Source organism: Nycticebus coucang, chromosome 7, assembly GCF_027406575.1.
Source record: "Nycticebus coucang isolate mNycCou1 chromosome 7, mNycCou1.pri, whole genome shotgun sequence".
NCBI classification, from domain to species: Eukaryota; Metazoa; Chordata; class Mammalia; order Primates; family Lorisidae; genus Nycticebus; species Nycticebus coucang.
Window position 1 is genome coordinate 113254023 of NC_069786.1, and position 23130 is coordinate 113277152.

Consider the following 23130-nt stretch of genomic DNA (forward strand, 5'->3'; position numbering starts at 1 on the left):
TACCAGAAGGGCTCTGCTCTTTCTAGGGCATTGAAAAACAACAGGATGTGAATCCCAGCTCAGACACAGGTGATTCTAAGCAAGTTACTGAAGTTCTCTGGGCCTCAGTTTCTTCAACCCGGTGGGTATGACAGACATAATTACAGTCAATCCTCACTATTCACAGATTCTGTACTTGGAAATTCTCCCACTGACAGATATTGACTTGAAACCCCCAAACACATCCCCACTAGGGATGTGTGCAAGGTCATTTGTGAACATTCACAGAGTGGCAAAAAATTTAGAATTCCCTGAGGTACACAGCCTTGGCCAAGGTCAAAGAGGCAAATGCTCTGCCTTCCTGTTCAGCTCTGAGACTGGAAACTTTATGGTCTACGCAGTGGTGCTGTCTTTTCCAAATCTGTGTGCTTTTTGTTGGTGATCTCGCTCTTTAGAATGTCCTCCAAGCATAGTGCTGAAGTGCTAAAACATGGGGTAGATAGGCTTCATTCAGACGTGAGATACGCTGTTGTTTGTGAGGTCAATGTTAATGAATCAGAAGTTTACTACATTAAATAAGGTGTCTTTAACCAGAAACACATAAAACAAGGTTATATATGGATCAGTTGACAGAAATCTAATCCCAAAATCAGCTTGCAGGTGCCTAAGCCTGTATGTCCTCTACAAACAAGGTTTCAGTGCTCACTAACTAGGTGCAGAAGCTGACTTCATAGAGCGTAACCACCACAAATAAAAATTGCCTGTACCCGACAGGACTACGGTGAGGATTTCATGAACAGACACACAGCACTTAACACAGGGCCTCCTACACCAGCCTGCCAAGGATCAGGAGAATGAGACAGGGCAGGGTAGAGGAAGGTCAGAGTCACACTCCCCCTCAGTCTTGGGTCTCTCCCTACACCAGGTGACACAAATGAAACCATTTCTTTATGGACTATAGGCCATTTCAGGAGAATTCAATTATCTTTTGACTATTTTCTTTTTTTTGAGACAGACTCTCACTCTGTGCCCTGGGTAGAGTGCTTTGCTGTCATGGCTCCCAGCAACCTCAAACTCTTGGGCTTGAGCAATCAGTCCTCTTGCCTCAGTCTCCTGAGTAGCTGGGTCTACTGGTGTGCACTGCAGAGCCCAGTTTTTCTCTTTTTACTAGATGTGGGGGTCTCACTCTTGCTCAGGCTGGTCTTAAACTCAAGGGATCCTCCCGCCTCAGACTCCCAGAGTGCTAGGATTACACTAGGATGAGCCACCATGCAAAGCCAATTCTGTTTTTGTTTTATTTGTTTTGCTTTGTTTTGTTTTTGCGGTTTTTGGCCTGGGCCAGGTTTGAACCTGCCACCTCCTGTACATGGGGCCGGAACCTACTCCTTGAGCCACAGACACCGCCCGCCAATTCTGTTTTGAATTGGCCTACACCCACACACCCAGATTAATTCCTTTTCAGAATAACCCCTGGTGTGGGCACAAAATAATCACCTAGTCCAGTGTTTTTCAACTTTTTTATTTCACAGCACACCGAACCTCTAGTTAAACTTCCGTTTAACTTCCGGCTCACTTAAATTATGTTGATTAAAAAAAAGGAGTTAAAAAAAAAAAGACTATACTTACTGTGCTTTGAACGGTTTTTGAAAATAAGTTAATTAACAATCTTTAAAAAACATTCGTTGAGTACCAGCGTGCCATGGCACACAGTTGAAAAATCACTGATCTAGAGCAAACTGAGATTTTATTTTACTTGTCTACTTTTGGCAGGAATTCTGACACTGTAGAAAACTGAAACATTGACATCTACGTTCATTGCCTGTGGCTGAGGGCATCAATTGTGTTATCATGAATAGCAGCCGTAGGAGGTCATTGAGACGACCAGGGAGCAAAACAGATTTGGAAGCTTATGATCAATAGTCCACTTGGGTGGCTTAAGAGAGTGCCACAAATAAAAACCCAGCCATGGTTGCTAATTCTTTCCATTTCTTCTTTTGTTTTTGAACCATGCAGTTGTGACAATGGTTATCAGTTATTAATAGTCCATAAAAATTAAAGAGTAACAATTATACTTCCCTGAAAAAGTTCAAAGTAATCCTGGGGGAAAAATAGTTTAGTGCATGACATTCACAGAGCAACCGGCTCTTTCACATTCCAATTTATGGTAATTTGTGTGGTAGCGCTAGGAAACTAATAATACCACCCTAAATGTGTCTTTTAATTAATAACATGAAATCCTAAACCAGAAATCCCTCACCAGTTCACAGATGAATGAGCAATGGTCTAGCCATTCCAAAACAATCAATTTGCCTTACTATCCTCTTGCCAATGCATCCCGGCTTCCTGTTGTTTTGATCACTATTTATCCTACTTTAGAAATGTGTAGAGAGTGGCACTAGATGGTTGATAAGGTGACTCAGACCTAAAATTGGGGTGAAGATGAAAAACCAATGAGGGTACAATACAAAGACTGAACAAGACCTCTGGCTTTCTCTGGGACTGAAGCGTGGGTTAGGATCAGACCTGTGTCATTTCTCCAGGCTCGGCCTTGTTCTTAAGTTTCCTTGCATAAAGAATGCCCACTCAACTATTACTGGTGAGGAGCCCTGGCAGCTGAAGAACTACATGAAAGGTCAGGATTCACCTTTCCTGGGTCTTCGGCCTCCTTCCCAGTAGTGCAGACAGCCCCACTGCATCTGTCTTACATGTCAGGGCAAACGTCCGCTGACTCGTCCACGGGGAGAGGATTCTACAGGGAAAGGATGATGCCTGGAAAAGCCCTCCAAGATCATAATCAAAGTCAGGTCTCCCCATTGAACAAAAGAACAAAGTAAGGTCTCAGGAAGTGAAGAGACTTCACCAGAATCTCACAGCTGGATAATAGCTAGGGCCAAGAGTCTGGTCACCTCTCTCCCACTGGGCTTGGCTTTTAGGGCCAGGTTGCTTCCTCATCTAGAAGGAAGAATTAATAATAACGAAGGACATGGAAAAAGGGAAGGAGAAAGAGGCCAGAATGGGCAGGGCTAAGGCTAGTGATAGCCAGTGATTTCTTGCATATAAATATTATAAGTTACCTTTGAAAAATATTTGGTGTTTTTCTGAATTCTCTACAATGCAAGGCATGGATTTTAAAGTCAGACGGACACAGATTCAAATTCTGGCTCTCCAACATTTAGCTGTGACTTTGAATTATTTAAATTATTTTCCTTAGGGCTGCTGCGAGGTGGCTCACACCTGTTAATCCTAGCACTCTGGGAAGCTGAGGCAGATGGACTGCCTGAGCTCAGAGGTTGGAGACCAGCCTGAGCAAAAGTGAGATCCCGTCTCTAAAAATAGCTGGCCATTATGGTGAACGCCTATAGTCCTAGCTACTCTGGAGGCTGAGACAAGAGAATCACTTGAGCCTAAGAGTTCGAGGTTTCTGTAAGCTGTGACACCATGGTACTCTACTGAGGGAGACAAAGACTCTTTCTCAAAAAAAATTCTTTTCTTTTTTTTTTTAAAGATAGGGTCTCATTTTGTTGCCCAGGCTGAAGTACAGTGGCATGTTCACAGCTCACTACAGCCTCAAACTTTGGGGCTCAAGCAATCCTCCAGCCTCCACCTCCCCAGTAGTTGGGAAGGCATGTGCCCCAACATCTAGTTATCTTTTTCATTTTTTGTAGACATGAGATCTCTTTGTTGCAGAGGCTAGTCTTGAACTCCTAGTCTCAAAGGATCCTCCTGCCTCGCCTCCCAAAGTGCTGGGATTACAGGTGTGAGCTGCCACACCTGGCCTGAATTATTTATTTATTTGCTTATTTATGTATGTATGCATTTATTTATTTATTTATTCATTCTTTTTTTTTTTGAGACTCTGTCTCACTCTACTGGCCTGGTAGAGTGCCGTGGCTTCACAGCTCACAGCAACCTCAAACTCTTGGGCTTGAGCAATCCTCTTGCCTCAGCCTCCCAAGTAGCTGGGACTATAGGCATCTGCCAAAATGCCCAGCTAATTTTTATATGCTTAGTAGAGACAGACTCTTGTTCTTGTTCAGCTTGGTCTGGAACTCCCGAGCTCACTCACCTCATCCTCCCAGAGGACTAAGATTACAGGCGTGAGCCAACACACCCAGCTCAAGCCTCAATTATTTAAATTCTTTAAACTGTGAGTTCCTCCTCCATAAATGAAGATAACTGACACCTGTCTCATAAGGTGACTATATAGTGACTATTAGATGACAACGCAAGTAAAGAAATTGCACTTATGCAAGAGCCTACATGCAGTATGCATCATGTTAAAGAAGTAAGATTCCACCCCCTCCAATCAGACTAGAACCTCTCGTCTCACAGGGGTGACAGTACCCACCTTCTCTATAATACCAGGCAGAATGCAGTAAATGACCTGAGGAGTAAAAAGAAAGAAAGGAAACACCCTAACTTCTCAGAGAGACTTTCTAAGGTTTTATCAGAAAAGTGGCAACTGAAATGACCCTTAAAAACTAAGCAATGTTTTGAGAAGTAAACAAAAAGGTATGTCCACTAACAATTACAGCATTGGCAAAGGCACCAGGAGAGAAACCAGCATGATTAGGCTGATCACAGATACGGTGACTACAAAACTGAAGAAGCAAGGGGAGGCAGAAATGTAAAAAAGAAAGGATAATCAGCACAGAGATATTCCTTGTCCACAGAGAAGAGAACATCCGATTTCTTGCTCTTGTAATTTTCATGTAAGTATACAAGGGACAAAAACCAGATTTCAGGGCCTAGCAAATAGTAGGAGCCTAATAACTACTCACTTAATAAATGGATGCTACCTAAATGGGCTTGGCCCAGAAAGAGGTCAGCAATCCCTCAAGAGCTATGCTTTTTTTTTTTTTTTGAGACAGAGTCTCACTCTGTCACTATTTGGTAGAGTGCCATGGTGTCACAGCTTACAGCAAACTCAAACTCCTGGGCTTAAGCAATTCTCTTGCCTCTGCCACCCAAATAGCTGTGACTACAGGCGCCCGTCAGAATGCCCAGCCATTTTTTTTATTTTAGGTTTTGTGTTTTTTTTTTGAGACAGAGTCTCACTATGTTGCCCTCAGTAAAGTGCTATGCCGTCACAGCTCACAACCTCAAATTCTTGGGCTTAAGCGATTCTCTTGCCTCAGCCTCCCAAGTAGCTGGGACCACAGGCATCCACCAGAACACCCAGCTATTCTTCTTTTTTTTTTTTTTGCAGTTGTCATTGTTGTTTAGCTGGCCCAGGGCCAGGTTCAAACCCTCAATCCTTGGTAAATGTGGCAGGCGCCATAACCACTGTGCTACCGGCACCAAGCCAACCCACAGTTATTTTTAGAGATGAGGTCTCCCTCTGGCTCAGGCTGGTCTGGAACCTGTGAACTCAGGCAATCCACCTGCCTCGGCCTCCCAAGTGCTAGGATTACAGGCATGAGCCACCGCGCCCAGCCTAAGAGCTATACTTCTTGAAGGGTGTCCCCAGCCAGCTGCAGCAAAACCACCTGGCATTATTTACTAAAACGCAGCATCCCAGGCCCCTCTCCAGATCCTCACAGCTGCATTGTAAACAACTTCAACAGGTGATTCTAAGGCAAAAAAAAAAAAAAAAAAATGGTGATGAAGAAAGAGGTAGGGGTACAGTTGACTATTCATTAAATATGTTTGTTCATGACACAAAGGACAGCAGAGAATGAGAGCTGATGTGCATGGCAGTAACAAAAGGAAGTTTTAGTCAGGGAAGGCCTCGGCAGATTTCTAGAGAAAGAACAGAAAAGGAAGGGAAAGGTAAGGCAGGGAAGGGAAGGATAGGGGAGGGCAGGGAAGGGCAGGGACTGACAAAAAATTAGACAATAGTGAAGATACTAAAAACTACTGGATGGCATCCTTTTTTTTTTTGAAACAGAGTCTCACTATGTTGCCCTTGGTAGAATGCCGGAGAGTCACAGCTCACAGCAACCTCAAACTCTTGGGCTCAAGCAATTCTCTTGCCTCAGTCTTCCCTAGTAACTGGAACTACAAGTGCCCACCACAATGCCCAGCTATTTTTGGAGATGAGATCTCACTCTGGTTCAGGCTGGTATTGAACTCATGAGCTTAGCTGATCCATCCATCTCGGCCTCCTAGAGTGCTAGGATTACAGGCCTATGCCACTGTGCCTGGTCTCGAATTGCATACTTCTGAAAAAATTAAAAATAAACTTAACAAATTTTTTTAAAAGTTCCAAACTTGACCTTCAGATGACTAGGGTAGGAAAGTTCATTCAGGTACCCACACATATACATAACAGTGCCAGAATGACGCTAAACTACATAAGCCCAGTCTACTCAGCTTCACATGCTCAGAAAAATAATGACAATTAATAACTAAAATTTATTGAACATTTACTTTATGTCAGACACTTTACTAAGACTTTATACATGTATGTATTATCTCCTTTCATCTTTCCCTGTAACCCTTTGAGGTATGTGCTATTACCATCCCCACTTTACAGATGAGGAAACTGGGACACAAATAATTTTAATAACTTGTGCCAGGTTACCCAGTTGGGTGAACTGACTCATCCTCCCAGGCAACCTGATTCATGAGCACTATGCTACCTGCTCCAACTGGCCTTGTCATCCTAAAATCAATTGCAAAATTCAACAACTTGCATTCACCAGAGAATATAAGCCAAGACAGGAAAGGGTCTAGACCAATGGTTCCCAACCTGGGGTCGCCACCCACAGGAACGGTATTAAAGGGCTGCAGCATTAGGAAGGTTGAGAACCACCTGGTCCAGACTTAAAAACAACCAAACTCTTGACTGAAATATCAATCCTGAACAGAAAAAAACTAGAATACCCAGGCCTCTGAGGATGAGCCTCCTGAACAGAAAAAAACTAGAATACCCAGGCCTCTGAGGATGAGCCTAAGTTGAAAGCCATACTTCAAGTTACAAAGGGCATTGACAACTGGAGAGTATAACCGAAGGATAAAATTCTAGATTGTTACCCACCACCTCTTGGACTAGGGATAATTTGGTTTCTCCCTGCCTATAACAATCCACAAATCTAAGCAGTCAAAAACGATGTGCATGTGTGGATGACTATATACATATAGGCAAGACATACATGTTTATACATGTGTGCTTATTAAACATGGAGTAGTAGGTGGTAAACGCTAAGTCTTTTTAAAGTCGTAGTGAAGTATCTCCTGAACAGAAAACTAAACACCAGATGTTCTCACTACTAAGTGGGAGTTAATAGATGGGTACATAGAATGATACAAAGGACATGAGAAACCAAGAATGGGGGAGGGCCGAGAGTAGTGTGGGATAAAAACATACCTATTTGGGTACAGTGAACACTATTGTGGTGATGGGCACGCCAAAAGCCCTGACTTCAGCATTATACAAGATATCCATGTTAATAAAAACACTCGCACCCCTACCCCTTTAGTTAATATCTTAAAATTTAAAAATCAGAGGAGAGGATGAGAATAAGGGCAAAGTAATCAAAGAAGGCTGCAGAGAAGGTCTTGAGAAAACAGCATTTAAGGAAGGGGCGGCAAGGATAAAAGTCACCACTTGAGACAAGCTTGTGGACAATGTTTAATGTCCTGGAAAATAGAAGTGGACGGGCAGGAAGGGGTTATGTAAGACCTCTAAAGTCAAGGGAAGTGTTTGAACTTGACAGAGTAAGAAAAGGTAAATCATGCTTTAGAAAAAGTTGTTAAACTTGCCTATTAAGAAAGAAACTCTGGCTTCAGTATTTGCTTACCCAACCCTGGACTCTGCTTTATATACTGTTTTCTGATTTCATTTTAAATATTCTGTTTCTGTCATACCCACCCCTAAGGCACACCCTAGTCAAATCTCAATTTCATTAAAGTCAAGATGTAAAGTCTTTGCTTAAAAATCACAGCCAGCCCTCAACAAAACTGAACTGTAAGGTCCCCTCACAAAGCTCTTAGCATATTGCTTAATGAGCATTAAATGTCCTCACACTTCACAGCTTAACCTGTAAGGAATCAGCACCCTAGTGGATATCCTGTCCCTTGATAAAACATGAATTTTTTCATGTGAAAAATATTTCCTTGTGCTCAGTCACTGAAATTGTCTTCTTTGGGTAATAAAATGGAATGAGAAGTATCCGACTTTTCTGCTGAGTGAATAAAAATCCTCAGTCGCCCATTCCACAGTAATATACCTACCAAACAGCCCATCACTGTCGGATTTTATCAGACACCCACGAAAACTCCTCTCCGAACTTCCCTGCCCACGCACTACACCTGAATTCTCGACACTGACCACAGACATCCAACGGGGTCTCGGGCGACTCCGAGGATTTATACTTTGGGGCAAAAATCTTACCCAAGGAACAAACCCAGATACTCTGTAAGGGGCCAAAGGCTGAGCTGGCGTCTCCGGGTGCCCTTAGAGCAAGCCCACCTCCCCCCTGAGCCGGGCACACAAGCCCCCGCGCTCCACGGCGCCCAGCAGCGGCCGACTGGCCCAGCTCCCGGGGGGCGGCGCACCCACCTGACCAGGGGCTCCTTCTCCGGCAGGGCAGGCTCCTCCAGGCACTTGCACGGGCAGCAGCAGCAGCACACGCTCCTCACCCAGTCCCTCAGCCCCATGGAGACCGAGGGCCCCACCGGCGCCGGGAGCCTGGGAGCTAGCTGCCGCGGCGAGCGATCACGGCTGGAGCGCGGCCACCGGGCCGACGTCCAGGTGTGGGGACAGTGGCGGCCCGGGCGTTGCGGACCAGCCGGCGCATCCCCGCTGCGGCCGGAGACGTGGGCGAGGGCTGCCGGACGAGGGCCCTACCCTACTTACTTGCGTTTTGTTTGGGGCGTGGGTTTTCTTGGGGCTTTTTCTACCCTTTTAATTCCCGGAGCGCAAATCGGGACGCATGCGTCCCCGAGACGCCCAGGTGCTGCCCTCTAAGGGGCAAGCAGGGACTCCAGGCCGGCACCAAAGTCCCAGGGCACCCACTGCCGGCAGTCGGGCTGGGGGCAGGAGGGAGGGGGAAGCCCTGGGGCCAGACAGCACGAGGCCGGGGTGGGGCTGAGTCGTTTCATACCTTTTAAAGTCACTGCAAGAGAAAATAAAAAGGTTCTCCCCTACACCCTTCAGATCTTTAAAACAGGGTTTAAGGCATATTTTTAACATGCCAGCCTCACACAGAGTAAAAGTTAGCGAGAGTATGGATTAACGCATTATAGCGGTAGGATTTTTTTTAAAGTCATATATTCACAATTGTTTCAAATCTCCCAGTTTTAAACTAGCCCCCCCAAAGACAACCACTGGTGAGTTTCCAGAGTACTCATGTGTTTATGTTTGTTTGTTTATATAGAGATGTACTTGTGCTTATACAGACTTGTAAATATATGTACATATTCTCCTTTTTTACCTAATCGGTGGTCACCTGGCTTGTTCGACTGCAGTGTATCATGAAGACTGTATCATATCAGTACCTGGGTAACTTCCTGTCTCTTTCTGGCAGTTTTGTGCTATGCAGTCCGAGCGATGCCCACATGTTATTTAACTAGACCCTTACTGATGGACATTTAGGTTGATTCCAGTCTTTTGTCATTAAGATAATGCTGCCATGAACATCCTTAAAACAATGTAATTTGGACTCATCTGCAGGACACATTGAATAAATGATTGGCAGTTGAATGCTGGGTCATAGATAACATGCCTTTTTAATTTCAATGGATCTTGCCTAATTACTCTCCAAAAAGATAATCCCAGTTTATACCTTGACTAGCCACATGTGCAGGTATCAATTTCCCTATCCCCTCACCAGTACAGGTATAATCTAATTTTTTGTCTTTGCCAATCTGACTTATTCAACAAATATTTATTGAGCATTTGTTATGTAGCAGGCCTGTTCTGAGAGCTGAGATACAGTAGTGAACAAAACAAATACAAATTCTTATTGGCACCTGTGGCTCAAAGGGCTAAGGCGCCATCAACATACACCTGAGCTGGCCGGTTCGAATCCAGCCTGGGCCTGCCAAACAACAATGAAGGCTGCAACCAAAAAAAAAAAAAAATAGCTGGGCGCTGTGGCCGGTGCCTGTCATCCCAGCTACTTGGGAGGCTGAGGCAAGAGAATCCCTGAAGCCCAGGAGTTGGAGGTTGCTGTGAGCGGTGATGCTACAGCACTCTACACAGGGCAACAGCTTAAGGCTCTGTCTCAAAAAAAAAAAAATTCTTATTCTCATGGAGCAAATATTCTAGTTGAACAGTTAGACCAAAAAAATCTTTAAAACCCAAATCCATTATTTAGTATGTGAGAAGATACTCTGTACTATGGAGAAAAATAAAACAGGGAAGGGAGTAAGAACTGGGGATGGGGGCAGTGTTGGGAGAGTAGGGGAGGAGAGGAGTGGTACCTGCACTTTAAAATGGGGTTGTCAGGGAAGGCCTTCTTGAGACTGTGACCTTTAAGCAAAGATGTGAATGAGGTGAGCAGCTAGCCATGATACCAGCAGGAAGGGATTTCAGTCAGAGTGAAGACAATGTGCAAAACCCCAGAGGAGAGAGAATCAACTACAGGGTCCCTGAGAAAGACTGTGGACTCCATGGGCCCTAGAAAGAAGGGGATGGGAGAAAGAGTTATAGGAGATGGTGCAATATGAGACCATATTGGACATAGGAGACAATAGGACATATGAGACATAGGACATTGCAAGGACCTGTCGAGGTACAGTCTGACCCAGATGCAATAGAATTCGTTCGCTGCTGTCTTGAAAAGAAACTGGGTTCCGAAGGCTGTTTTAGGGAGATGCATATGGAGGCCACTCTCATGATCCAGGTGAGAAGTGACAATGGTTTAGACCAGAGTGGCAGCAATCAAGATGGTAATAATAGACTGTAGATGTAATTTGAAGATAGAGCCAACAAGATTTGCTAAAGCACCATAAGTAGCGTGTAAAAGAAAGAAGCGACTTGAAGGTTTTGGGTTTACCAGCTGTGAAGGTTGAATTCCCACTGACCAAGGTCGAGGGGTAAGGAAGGAGCAGAATTGGAGGGGTAAGGGGAAGAGTGAGAGTCTGTTTTCAGAAGTGTCGATTCTCATGAGGGATGTATTATTTTTAAAAGTGTGTTTCTCTACCTACATATGTCCTGCCCTGGCTACAGCATGAGGCTGAGGGACTTATCAAGTGCATGTTCACTGAGAGGCTACTGTGGGATAAGAGAAAATAACAGGATATGGATCCATCAGGAAACATTAACAGGATGTAACAGGGCACCAGCTGTCACCAGACAGCACTGTGTCATTTATCACTTGCAACTGGAGCCAGCATGGAAGCTGAGTGTTGTAGAAAGCTGTAAAGTCTCCTTGGTAGAAATGACTGTGCTCTGAAACTGAATTTTAGATTTTGAGTCAAGCCACTTAGGTTCAAGTAGGAGGAAGTAGATAAAGGGGGCTGCCAAAATGTGAACTCACCTAGCAAGAAGATGAAAACTAGAGTCTGAGAGCTACTATTAAACTATTACAGTTGGATGTGTTGAGAATGGAGAAATTAGATAAAGCATTCAGCTCCTGGAAAATACAGGAGCTCTGGTCCATTACTAACGTGGATTTTTAGATAAATCACTTAATTTTTCCGAACCTCAATTTTCTAAGCTATGAAATGGGGATGACATGTCTTACCCTATTAAGCACAGTTGTGAGACTCAAATGAGAGTTTAAAAACCATAAAGCCCCAGAGAAATATCAGAACTCAACACAATCAATCAAATTCAAATATTACAAGCCTATTGGGAAAGAAAAGTCTGGTCCAAAACTACTCAACTTCACATGACAATATTTTTTTTCCCATTTTGTACCTCTGCAATACATGGGCATCCTTTATGTGGTCTGTTTCCAACAGAATATTTATAGAGAGCTATAGAATCATATCTATTTAACAAACTTGCCCAGCCTTCCTAAGGATTAGGTATACTGTTTGCCAACAGTTATGAGCATTTTTCTTTTTTCTTTCTTTCTTTTTTCTTTTTTCTTTTTTTTGAGTCAGAGTCTCATTTTGTTGCCCTTGTTAGAGTACCATGGTGTCATAGTTCACAGCAACCTCAAACTCTTGGGCTCAAGTGAATTTTAAGGTTGGGTGCAATGGCTCACTCCTATAATCCCAGCACTTTGGAGGCCAAAGTGGTTGGATTGCCTGAGCTCACAGGTTCCAGACCAGCCTGAGCCAGAGTGAGACCCCACCTCTAAAAATAGTCAGGGGTTGTAGCAGGCACCTGTAGTCCTAGCTACTTGGGAGGCTGACGCAAAAGAATTACTCAAACACAAGAGTTTGAGGTTGCTGTGATCTATGATGCCACAGCACTCTACCTATGGCAACTCTTGTCTCAAAAAAAAAAAATTAACTTTAAGTTTTAAAACTTCTAAATAATATGTTTTTCAAAAAAATTGAAATATTGGCTCCACCCCCATAGTACAGTGGTTACAGCACCAGCCACATATGCCAAGGGCCAACTAAACAACTACAGCCAGGGCCAATTAAACAACTGCAACGAAAAAATAGCCGAGTGGTGTGGTGGGTGCCTGTAGTTCCAGCTGCTTGAGAGACTGAGGCAAGAGAATTGCTTAAGCCCAAGAGTTTGAGGTTGCTGTGAGCTATGACGGCACAGCACTCTACTGAGGGGACATAGTGAGACTCTGTCTCAAAAAAAAAAAAATTGAAATATTACAGTTCAAGTTTCCTCTGATGACTATCCACAATCCTAATCTCCTTTCTAGCCTCATCAGCGTAACCATTATCATCAGTATGGTACAAACCTTTTTCTGGACACCTAGGCTAGGCAATTAAGTTTGCGAACTCACCCTAGAAAAAGTGCTACATAACCTCATTGCTGAAAATCACTGTGGTCACCTTTGAGTTTTCTCCTTGGCCATCTGGTAACTGCAGTGATATTCAAGAACGAAGTATATAGTGCTTTTTCTAGGATGAGTTTGCAAATTTAATTGTCAGACCTCATGCACATATGTATTCCCTTGATGTAGCACCATTGTAGGTGTTCTTATTATTGGTAGTGAGTTTTATTTTCATCTTAAAGATATACATGCACCTATCTGCAACTTTTATTGTCTTGGAGATCTGTCCATAGGTATGCATAATACTGCCTCATTCTTGTTAACTGATGTGAGTATTCCTTTCATTTGTCTTTTGGGGATTAGACCAGTGTTTTTTCATAGTGTTCACCTTCCCAGAAGTTGAATACCTTCATATTTCCCTGTTGATAAATTGGACCTTTGATAGGAATAATACCATGACCAAAGCCTCCAGTTTCACATTCAAATGTGATAACTGAGCCCACATGTTGGCAACCCCATTTCCTATTTCTGACATCATTCGCAGGAAAGCAGCGAGTTTCCCTTTTTTAGAGTACTGCTAGATGGTTTCTACTGCGGGAGCTGACGCCAACAGTGCCAACCACACAGCAGCATCTGACATTTACCAAGAACCCCTGGGCACCTGATGTCGGGGGAGTAGGCAGTCCCCTGGAGCAACCAGTGACTCACGCCCCGTCAGCTGCTTATTTTCAAGGCTGAACTGCTGGCTCCTATTTTCAGATATCCCCATGGCAGGGAAAACCCTAGAGTCTGGTTTGAAAACAACTAGTAATGTTTGGAGTTCCCTCTCTTTAAGATTTATAGACAATGTGTGAGAGTTTGGAGGAAAAGCATATATGGGGAGGAAAAATTTAAAAATCAAAATATTTAAGCTCTAATACCACATCATGAACATATTTCACCAAAAAGCTATGCTTGGAGCTGCTATCATTCAAATTATTAATTCCAGAAAAAAAAAAGAAAGAAAGAAAAAGAAAAAATAAATAAAAACAAATTATTCATTCCACAAGTATTTTACTTAGCCTACTGGGGATGAAATGATGAACTAGAATGTAGGTCCCATTCATGAAGGTTGGGACTTTGTTTTGTTCTTTGCAGTATTTGCAATGCCTGGAACAGTTAGACCCATAGTCGGGACTCAGTAAGTAGAACAATGTGCTGTGTCAGAACATCTAGAATGGGGCAAAGACATAGCAGGCACTTAATAAAAGTGCTGAATAAATGTAAGAAAACAGAAAAGGAATAATTTAGTGTTTGCATGAAAGTTGTATTTAATATCTGAAAGGTCTATGGATGAATTGCCCAAATCTGGTAGGAAGACAGGGCACTGTGTTCCTTAGAGAAAACAGAGGTCTTCTGAAACAAGCTAGTACTCCACACCAACTTCAGCATCACTACTCACCCCAAACAACCCAAGATGGAAAGCCAGCCTGCCTCTTATCTCCAGAGAAATCACACTGGGGAGAGGCATGACCAATGTCACCAACGTAAAAACCAGTCAAGGCTCCTCACAGAGTCCCCTGTTTCTGCCCCTGCAGATCCCTCACCCTGCCTTTTGGTAACAGCACTTTGTTTTTCATCCAGGAACAGCCGGCCAACCATTCCATGGGTTGGCCATGACAGTGAAGATACCTGCATGCTCCCTAACCCACAAGGGACAATATGGGCCAATCAAACACTCTAAACACTCTTTCTGCAATTTGCATCTTAAAGGCAAGGACTCAGAGATGGAAAATGGCTGGAGTGGAGACATGAATTACTTCAGGAACAGAATCTCGAAGAGCAGGCCCAACGGCAGGTGCTGTTTAATGGTAGAGATTTTCTGTTCCTGCATTTCCCAAGTCTAGCTGCTTAGTTTTCCATCATTCTGTTACTCAATAACTTCTGCATCAATACTGTTTTTTCCTTTTTCTGCTGAAGTTAGCCAGAGTCAGGTTCTGTTGCTTTCAGAACTAACCCCATACAGTCCAACTGATGTAGATTAAGCGGCAGGGAAAGGGTAACTGTAACAAAAGAGCTAATCTCGAAAGAACTGGAAAGCACACAACCCTCTTTTAGGTGGGGTACAACACACCAATGTTTATTTTAGTCAAGTGAGATTTGTTGTGTTTCTCTGCCTGGCTTCTTCTCACTGAAGAGAAATAGCCAATATCTGCTCTCTGAGGACCCTTCTGTGGTTTCCCATAATGCAAACTCTTTCTACATTTTCAAACTGTTTTTACTTGGTGCAGTCTGTTGGTCAATTTCACTTCCCACCCTTTCCCCAAATATAGAAAAGCTTAATAATCATAGCCTTTGCTTATTCTTCAGTATTTTGGGTTTTTTTGGCCGGGGCCGGGTTTGAACTCACCACCTCCGGTATATGGGACTGGCACCCTACTCCTTTGAGCCACAGGCGCCACCCACTTATCTCAAACTTCTTTCCTAAATATCCCGTAAGAAGACCTAGGTGCCCTAAAGTCCTCTAACTAATTATGAATACTCCTTAGTCCAAGTGTGAGCTGTCCCTGCCCAGCTGATGTAAAACACATATGGTTTCTTGCTTACAGAAAATGTATTATGAAGATACATTGCGACCCCAAATTTGAGTATATCCCATTCATGGTTCCTGGAACCATGATGTCCTTGAAATATAAGAGAATGTGTGAAAATGAATATCTTGTCCAGATAGGAAAATAGTTTTCATAGGAATGTAAAGCTTACAAATAAAGGCAGAATCCTTACTTGCCATCCCACCAAAATCTAAGAGGTTGATTTAAAGACCTTAAAAAATTGCATAAGTAGGAAAGAAAAAAGATTCACTGTTTTACAAAAGTATTCAAAATTTGAGTATTTTATATAAAATGCTTTCTAAATATGACCATACACTTAAAATCTGTTACATACTAAAATTTGAAATCTTAAAATTTACTTTAATTCTCAAGATTGTAATGTTTTGGATTTTAGTTGCTTCAGAAGGAAAGAAGGAAATGCTTCATTTAAGGCATGGCATTTTGACATTTCATGTAAGAGTTTGGATTTCTGTACTAAAACTAAATGGCTAAAACTTTCATGTAAATATAATGTAAAACATAGGCTTTAAATGGAACTAACATTTGAAGTGTGTTACAGTTGTAAGCCAAAGAAGTCTTTCGTGAATTGGTTAAAAAAAACTCCAGATAATCTGAAAATACATACAAATCAATGGAAACATTTCTGTTTGATCTTTCTAGGCATATCTGCCATATTTTTCCAGTAACTATGTATCTGTGTATCTAATTCTATTTTATCTTTCTTTCTTTTCTTTTCTTTTTTGGAGACAGAGTCTCACTATGTTGCCCTCAGTAGAGTACTGAGGCGTCACAGCTCACAGCAACCTCAAACTCTTGGGCTGAGCCATTCTCTTGCCTCAGCCTCTCAAGTAGCTGGGACTACAGTCGCCCACCACAACACCTGGTTATTTTTAGAGATGGGGTCTTGTTCTTGCTCAGGCTGGTCTTGAACTCATGAACGCAGGAAATCCACCTGCCCCAGCCTCCCAGAGTGCATTTTATCTTGATATACTGTAGATATTTTCTCAAACATACTTGGATTTGAAGAATTTGGATTTAGATAGCATTAAGGAAATGTATATTTGAATTTATCCTGCTATTTAAAAACCTGGAATTCTATCTTAGGGTTGTCTATAATTACAATAAGGATTATATAGTTAAAAATGGTTAAAATGGCAAACCTTATATTAATTATACAACAATTTTTTTTATTCCAGATTGATATGAGGGCATACATGATTAGGTTACATTGTTAGGTACACTTCAAGTTGTAGTTGAGACCTTCACCCAGGGGGTGTGCTGCATACCCCTACATTGTGCCCATTAGGTAAGAGCTTATCAATCTCCCCTACACCACAATTTTTAAAATGGGGAAAATATCGATATATCTTTGTATCAGAGAGAGAAAAAGAGACACACAGTTCTAATTTACCCCATCCCCACCCCCACTGGAATATAGAGCTAAGTGCAGCCAATGAACATATGCAAATCTGTGACCAGAGCAATTTCAACGTAAATACTAGTACAATCAATAAGACTAATCTTAGTACTTGGGGAGGCTGGGGCGAGTGGATTGCCTGAGCTCACAGGTTCGAGACTATCCTGAGCAAGAGTGAGACCACATCTCTAAAAATAGCTGGGTTGGCTCAGTTCCTATAGCTCGGTGGCTAGGGTGCCGGCCACATACACCAGAGCTGATGGGTTCAAACCCAGCCCAGGCCTGCCAAACAATGACAACTACAACCAAAAAATCCCTGGGCATTGTGGCAGGCACCTGTAGTCCCAGCTACTTTGGGAGGCAAGAGAATTTCCTAAGCCCAAGAGTTTGAGGTTGCCGTGAACTGTGATGCCATGGTACTCTACCAAGGGCGACATAGTGAAACTCTGTCTCAAAAAATAAAATAAAATAAGTAAATACAAATAAAAATAGCTGGGCATTGTGGCAGGTGCCTGTAGTCCCAGCTACTTGGGAGGCTGAAGCAAGATAATCACTTAAGCCCAAGAATTTGAGGTTGGTATGAGCTGGGTCGCCATAGCATTCTACTGAGGGCGATGAAGTGAGACTCTATCTCAAAAAAGAAAAAGAAAAAAAAGAGAGAGAGAGACACAGTATATTCCTAATTTTAATTTTTTTTTATTTTTTAGACAGAGTCTCACTATGTGGCCCTGGGTAGAGTGCCATGGCATCACTGCTCACAACAACCTCAAACTCTTGGGCTTAAGTGTTTCTCTTGCCTCAGCCTCCCAAGTAGCTGGGACTACAGGTGCCTACCACAATGTCCTGCTATTTTTTGGTTGTAGTTGGCATTGTTGTTTGGCAGGCCCGGGCTGGATTCGAACCCGCCAGCTCCGGTGTTTGTGGCTGACACTCTAGCTGCTGAGCTACAGGTGACAAGCCCTTAAAACTTTCTTCTTAAAATAAAAAGAAGAAAGCAACTTGATAGAAGGGGATGTAAAGAAGCATTGTGGCTGCTGAGTTAGGGCAGCAAAGGCAAAATGATAAAGACCAGGCAGCAGATATAACAAGCAATTCCCACTGCCTCCAAGCAGGCCTGAGGGCTTGTAGAGGTAGAAACTCAAACTTGGTATCTCTCTCCCTGGCGTGCTCAAAATTCGAGGATGCTACCTCATGCCAACAAGATCATGAGAAACTGAAATACATGCTCTAGACTTACACAAAGCTCCCAGATTAGCTGAAAATGCCTATAGGCCAGGCTATTCTAGCCTTTTCCTTCAGGCAAAGTTGCCCAGCTAATCAAAATTTTATATTTCTTTTTGACATGCATTTACAAGAAAGGGAGCTGGCTTAATGAATTCACCTCTGAGAGTCTGATGCATCCTTCTAAAAAGAGGGTTGTACATGCCAAGCAAACCAAATGTCTGTGGGCTGTTAAAGGGTGTGTCACTGATGGCCGTGGCAGGTGGGCATGTTAACGGTGGCCATGTGGGCTTTTGTATGCTACCATGGTGACTCCGTCTTTCACTGACAACCACATTTTTGTGTTCACATTAATATTTTTAATCACATTAAAATTACTACTTGCTATGAGATTACAGTTAAAAGGTTAAAGAAGGTTAAAATTTTGGAGTTTGTTCTAAAATATTATTAAAAGGCAAACAAATTTGGAAAAATATGGATAACTGTTAAAGCTGATGGTTTCTATTATATTACATTGTTCTCTTTTCATGTGTGTTTGAAAAGTTCTATTAAAAATTTTTTTAATTATCTCTTGATGTCCAGTGTGCTGGCCTGTCTCTCTTATTATACTGTGGTGGGTACGAACTAAACTCATTTATTTCCGATCCACTTCTGCCATCTGAGATCTTGAACAAGTTACCTGACCCGTGTGTGCCTGTTTCCTGAATTGTAAAATGCTGGTAAGAATGGAATCTACCTCACAGGGTTTTCTGTAAGGTTAAAATGAGACACAGAGTAATGCGTGAAAAGTGTCCGGCTTATAGTAATCACTTCATAAATGCAAGCTATTGTTTTTTTTTGTTTGTTTGTTTTTGTAGAGACAGAGTCTCCCTTTATGGCCCTCGGTAGAGTGCCATGGCGTCACACAGCTCACAGCAACCTCTAACTCTTGGGCTTAAGTGATTCTCTTGCCTCAGCCTCCCGAGTAGCTGGGACTACAGGCGCCCGCCACAACGCCCGGCTATTTTTTGGTTGCAGTTTGGCCGGGGCTGGGTTTGAACCCGTCACCCTCGGTATATGGGGCCGGCGCCTTACTGACTGAGCCACAGGTGCCGCCCAATGCAAGCTATTGTTATCCATCATGTTTTGATTCTATAATTTAACTCTGTGGGCAATTTATTTCTGTTCTACAACTTGAATATACAAGTCCACCACAAGGCCTATTCTCTCTCTCTATCTCTCACGCCACATACATTGCCTATTCATCGAAATGTCTGCTCTGGGCGGCGCCTGTAGCTCAGTGGGTAGGGTGCCTGACCCATATACAGAGGGTGGCAGGTTCGAACCTGACCCCGGCCAAAGTGCAACAAAAAAATAGCCGGGCGTTGTGGCGAGCGCCTGTAGTCCCAGATACTCAGGAGGCTGAGGCAAGAGAATTGCCTAAGCCCAGGAGGTGGAGGTTGCTGTGAGCTGTGATGCCACTGCACTCTACCAAAGGCGATAAAGTGAGACTCTGTCTCTAAAAAAAAAAGTGTGCTTTGTATCTCAATGAAATCTTCAAGTGAAATGGTAACAACTAATTAGAAAGAATTTGGGTAAAGGCATCCATTCTCCCCAATTCCTCTAATATTCATACCAAACTCCCTGCCCTCCACAATCAATTCCATTAATCCCAAACCTAGACTTGATGCCCCACAGGGAAGTATTCTCCCAGAAGTCTGGTTTGCTATCCACTGGTACAGAGACACCTTTTGTAATATCTTTGTCCTCAGGCCAAGTGCGATGGCTCACATGTGTAATCCCAGTACTTGGGAGGTTGAGACAGGTGGATTGCCTGAGCTCATGGGTTCGAAACCAGCCTGAGCCAGAGTGAGATCTCTTCTCTAAAAATAGCCAGGCATTGTAGTGGGTGCCTATAGTCCCAGCTACTTGGGAGGCTGAGGTAAGAGATTTGCTTAAGCCCAGGAGTTTGAGGTTCCTGTGAGCTGTGACACCATGGAACTCTACCAATGGTGACAAAGTAAGACTGTGTTTCAAGGAAAGAAAAAAAGATCTTTGTCCTCTCTCAGCTTTTACTATAAATTCTAATTAAACCTCTTTCTTTCTTTGTATTTTTTTTTTTAGAGACAAGAGTTTCACTTTGTCACCCTCAGTAGAGTGCTGTTCTGTCACAGCTCATAGCAACCTCCAGCTCTTGGGCTTAGGTGATTCTCTTGCCTCAGCCTCCTGAGTAGCTGGGACTACAGGCGCCCGCTATAACACCCGGCTATTTTTGTTGTTGTTATTGCAGTTTGGCGGGGGCGGGGTTCGAACCCTCCACCCTCAGTATATGAGACTGGTGCCCTACTCATTGAGCCACAGGCACCACCCTCTTTGTATTTTTGGATCAATTGAACCATGGAGGATGTTGTTTTTTTTTTTTTGAGACAGAGTCTCACTATGTTGGTCTGGGTAGAGTGCTGTGGCATCACAGCTCACAGCAATCTCAAACTCTTGGGCTTAAGAGAGTCTCTTGTTTCAGCTTCCCAAGTAGCTGGGACTATAGGCACCCACCACAACTCCCGGCTATTTATTTATTTATTTGTAGTTGTCATTGTTGTTTGGCAGGCCTGGGCTGGATTCGAACTCGCCAGCTCCAGTGTATGTGGCTGGTGCCCTAGCCACTGAGCTACAAGTGCTGAGCCACCCAGAGGATTTTTTTTTTTTTTACTTTTTTTTTTTATTAAGTTATAGCTGTGTACATTAATGCATTTATGGCGCACAATGTGCTGGTTTTATATACAATTTGAAATACTTACAACAAACTGGTTAACATCGCCTTCACTGCACTTTCTTCTTCTTCTTCTTTTTTTGTTGTAGTTTGGCCAGGGCCGGGTTTGAACCTGCCACCCTCACTATATGGGGCTGGCACCCTACTTACAGAGCCACAGCACCACCACTGCACTTTCTTAATTATTGTGTAGGCTTCAGTAAAACCAGAAATGGTCTGTTCCTCTCTTTTTGGTTTCTGTAAAAACAGAATGCCAAATAATCTAACATAATAACTTACACAGGTTTTTTTCCAAAAAGGTTAAAACTACAGGGTAAGAAATTCTGATGTACATCTCCTGTGAATCACTGATAGAAAGGTTTCTTTTTTAAATCCTTGTTACTTAAGTCCATGATAATTATTTGCATTTCAAAAAGCTGACTCTTGAGTCATACTTACAACTATAAACTCTGACTAAACTTGTGATTCAGCCTAGACAAATGAAAACAGAAGCGAATGGTCCAAAATATTCATAAGAAATGAAGAATATTGTTTTTATTTTTTAAAAATATTGTTTCTAATTTGCTGATTTATTTTTCCAAATTTGCCAACTAAATATGACTTCCCCACTCAAAGCAGAAAAACTCAGGTACATCAACATTACCAAATATTTGGACTTCATTTACTCAGCTGACCAACTGGTAATGCTGATTAATCCCACAGGGGAGACTAGGCCAGGGTCTCTCCAGGGCAAGGGGCAATTGCTTTGTACCACCAAATCCATATTTCATTTGGGACTTGGTCCTCCTCCTCTGCCACACTCATTTACGCCCATAAACCCCTGGAGGCTCAGTGCAAATTACCTTTAGCTTCTCTCCAATAACATATATGTGAGGTAGGACAATTAAGTTCACGAGCTCATCCTAGAAAAAGTGCTACCTACCTCACTGCTGACTATCACTACAGTCACGTTCGTAGTACTCTCCTTGGCCACCTGGTGACCAGAGTGATATTCAGCAATGTTGTATGTAGTACTTTTTCTTTCTTTTTTTGAGACAGAGTCTCACTTTGTGCCCTGGGTAGAGTGCTGAGGTGTTATATGTCATAGCAACCTCCAACTCTTGAGCTTAGGCGACTCTATAGCCTCAGCCTTCCAAGTAGCTGGGATCACAGGTGCCCACCACAATGCCTGGCTATTTTTAGAGACAAGGACTCACTCTTGTTCAGACTAGCCTTGAACCCATGAGCTCAGGCAATCCACCCACCTCGGCCCTGCCAGAGTGCTAGGATTACAGGTGTGTGCCATCATGCCCAGCTGTAGCACTTTTTCTAGGATGAGTTCATGAACTTAATTGTCTGACCTTGTATGATGATAGCTCTGATGTCCATTCCAAAAAAAGAGTTCCAAAATTTCTTTGAAAGGCAGACTAGGTGCTGACATCAGTGCATAGCTTCCCAAGGGGAGTCTCTCAAAAGTGACCATAGTGATTTTGGGCAAGGAGGTCTGTAGCACTTTTTCTAGAATGAGTTCTGGAGCCTAATTGATCTTTTGGATGTGTGTGTGCGTGTATAAAGCTATGTGTATACCAGTTAGCTCTTCCCTATATTACCCTCATCCAAGTAATTAATGAAATCATTTTTATTTTACACTTTTTATTTGAGGAATTTCTAAACTTACCCTAAAGCTAGAGAGAACAGAATTAACCATATAATGTGTAATGTATCTGTCACCCAGTTTAACCAATTATTACCAGGCTTCTAATCTCTTTTCACCTACTCCAGGCCCTTCCCCAGTTTTTTTTAAGCTGGAACATTTCAAAGTAAATCCCAGGCATTAACATCTCTTCTCCAATGGGTAAGGACATCAAAATAACAATAATAATAATAATAATATGGGGGTGGCACTTGTGGCTCAAAGGAGTAGGAGGAGGTGGCAGGTTCAAACCTGGTCCCAGCCAAAAACTGCAATAATAATAATAACAACAACAACAATAATAAATGCCATGCCATTACCACACCTAAGGAAATGGTCAGTGATTCTGTACTCAAATTCTTCAGGGGTCTCCAAGCCCTCATAAGAGTGGTACACCTGGGATCTGGATCCAGGCAGGCGGACTCCAGGGGACTCTAAAATCTGTAACTCCTGAAAAGAGAGAGTCCAACAAGTTCTGCAAGAGCTGATGGAAAGAGGGACAATAAACACAGAATCAGGACGCAAGGAAGCAGTAAGCAGAAAGTTAAGGACCTCAGCAAAGGGTGGCCCTCGGTCAGGAAGGAGGTTTCAAGATGCTTCCTTTTAGTGAACCGACAACCTCAAGGAAAGCAAACATGGAGGCTATAGATGGGGACAGGCGGAAGGTCGACTAGGACCGGAGGAGAGAGGAGACCCCC

The 23130-nt window shown here is 42.9% G+C and overlaps 1 protein-coding gene across 3 annotated transcripts in view; it reads right to left on the minus strand.

Moving 5' to 3' along the window:
- Positions 1-23130, minus strand: part of MREG (melanoregulin) — an 83810-nt gene that overhangs the window by 60576 nt on the left and 104 nt on the right. The window contains exon 2 of one of the 3 annotated variants that reach the window (XM_053597388.1): positions 20789-22882. In XM_053597388.1, the coding sequence (XP_053453363.1) occupies positions 20789-20805 (17 nt within the window). In that variant the 5' untranslated portion in view covers positions 20806-22882. Of the gene's footprint in view, positions 1-8485; positions 8913-20788; positions 22883-23130 lie in introns of those variants that run through there. The other 2 variants (XM_053597387.1, XM_053597390.1) reach the window with 2 other exon arrangements.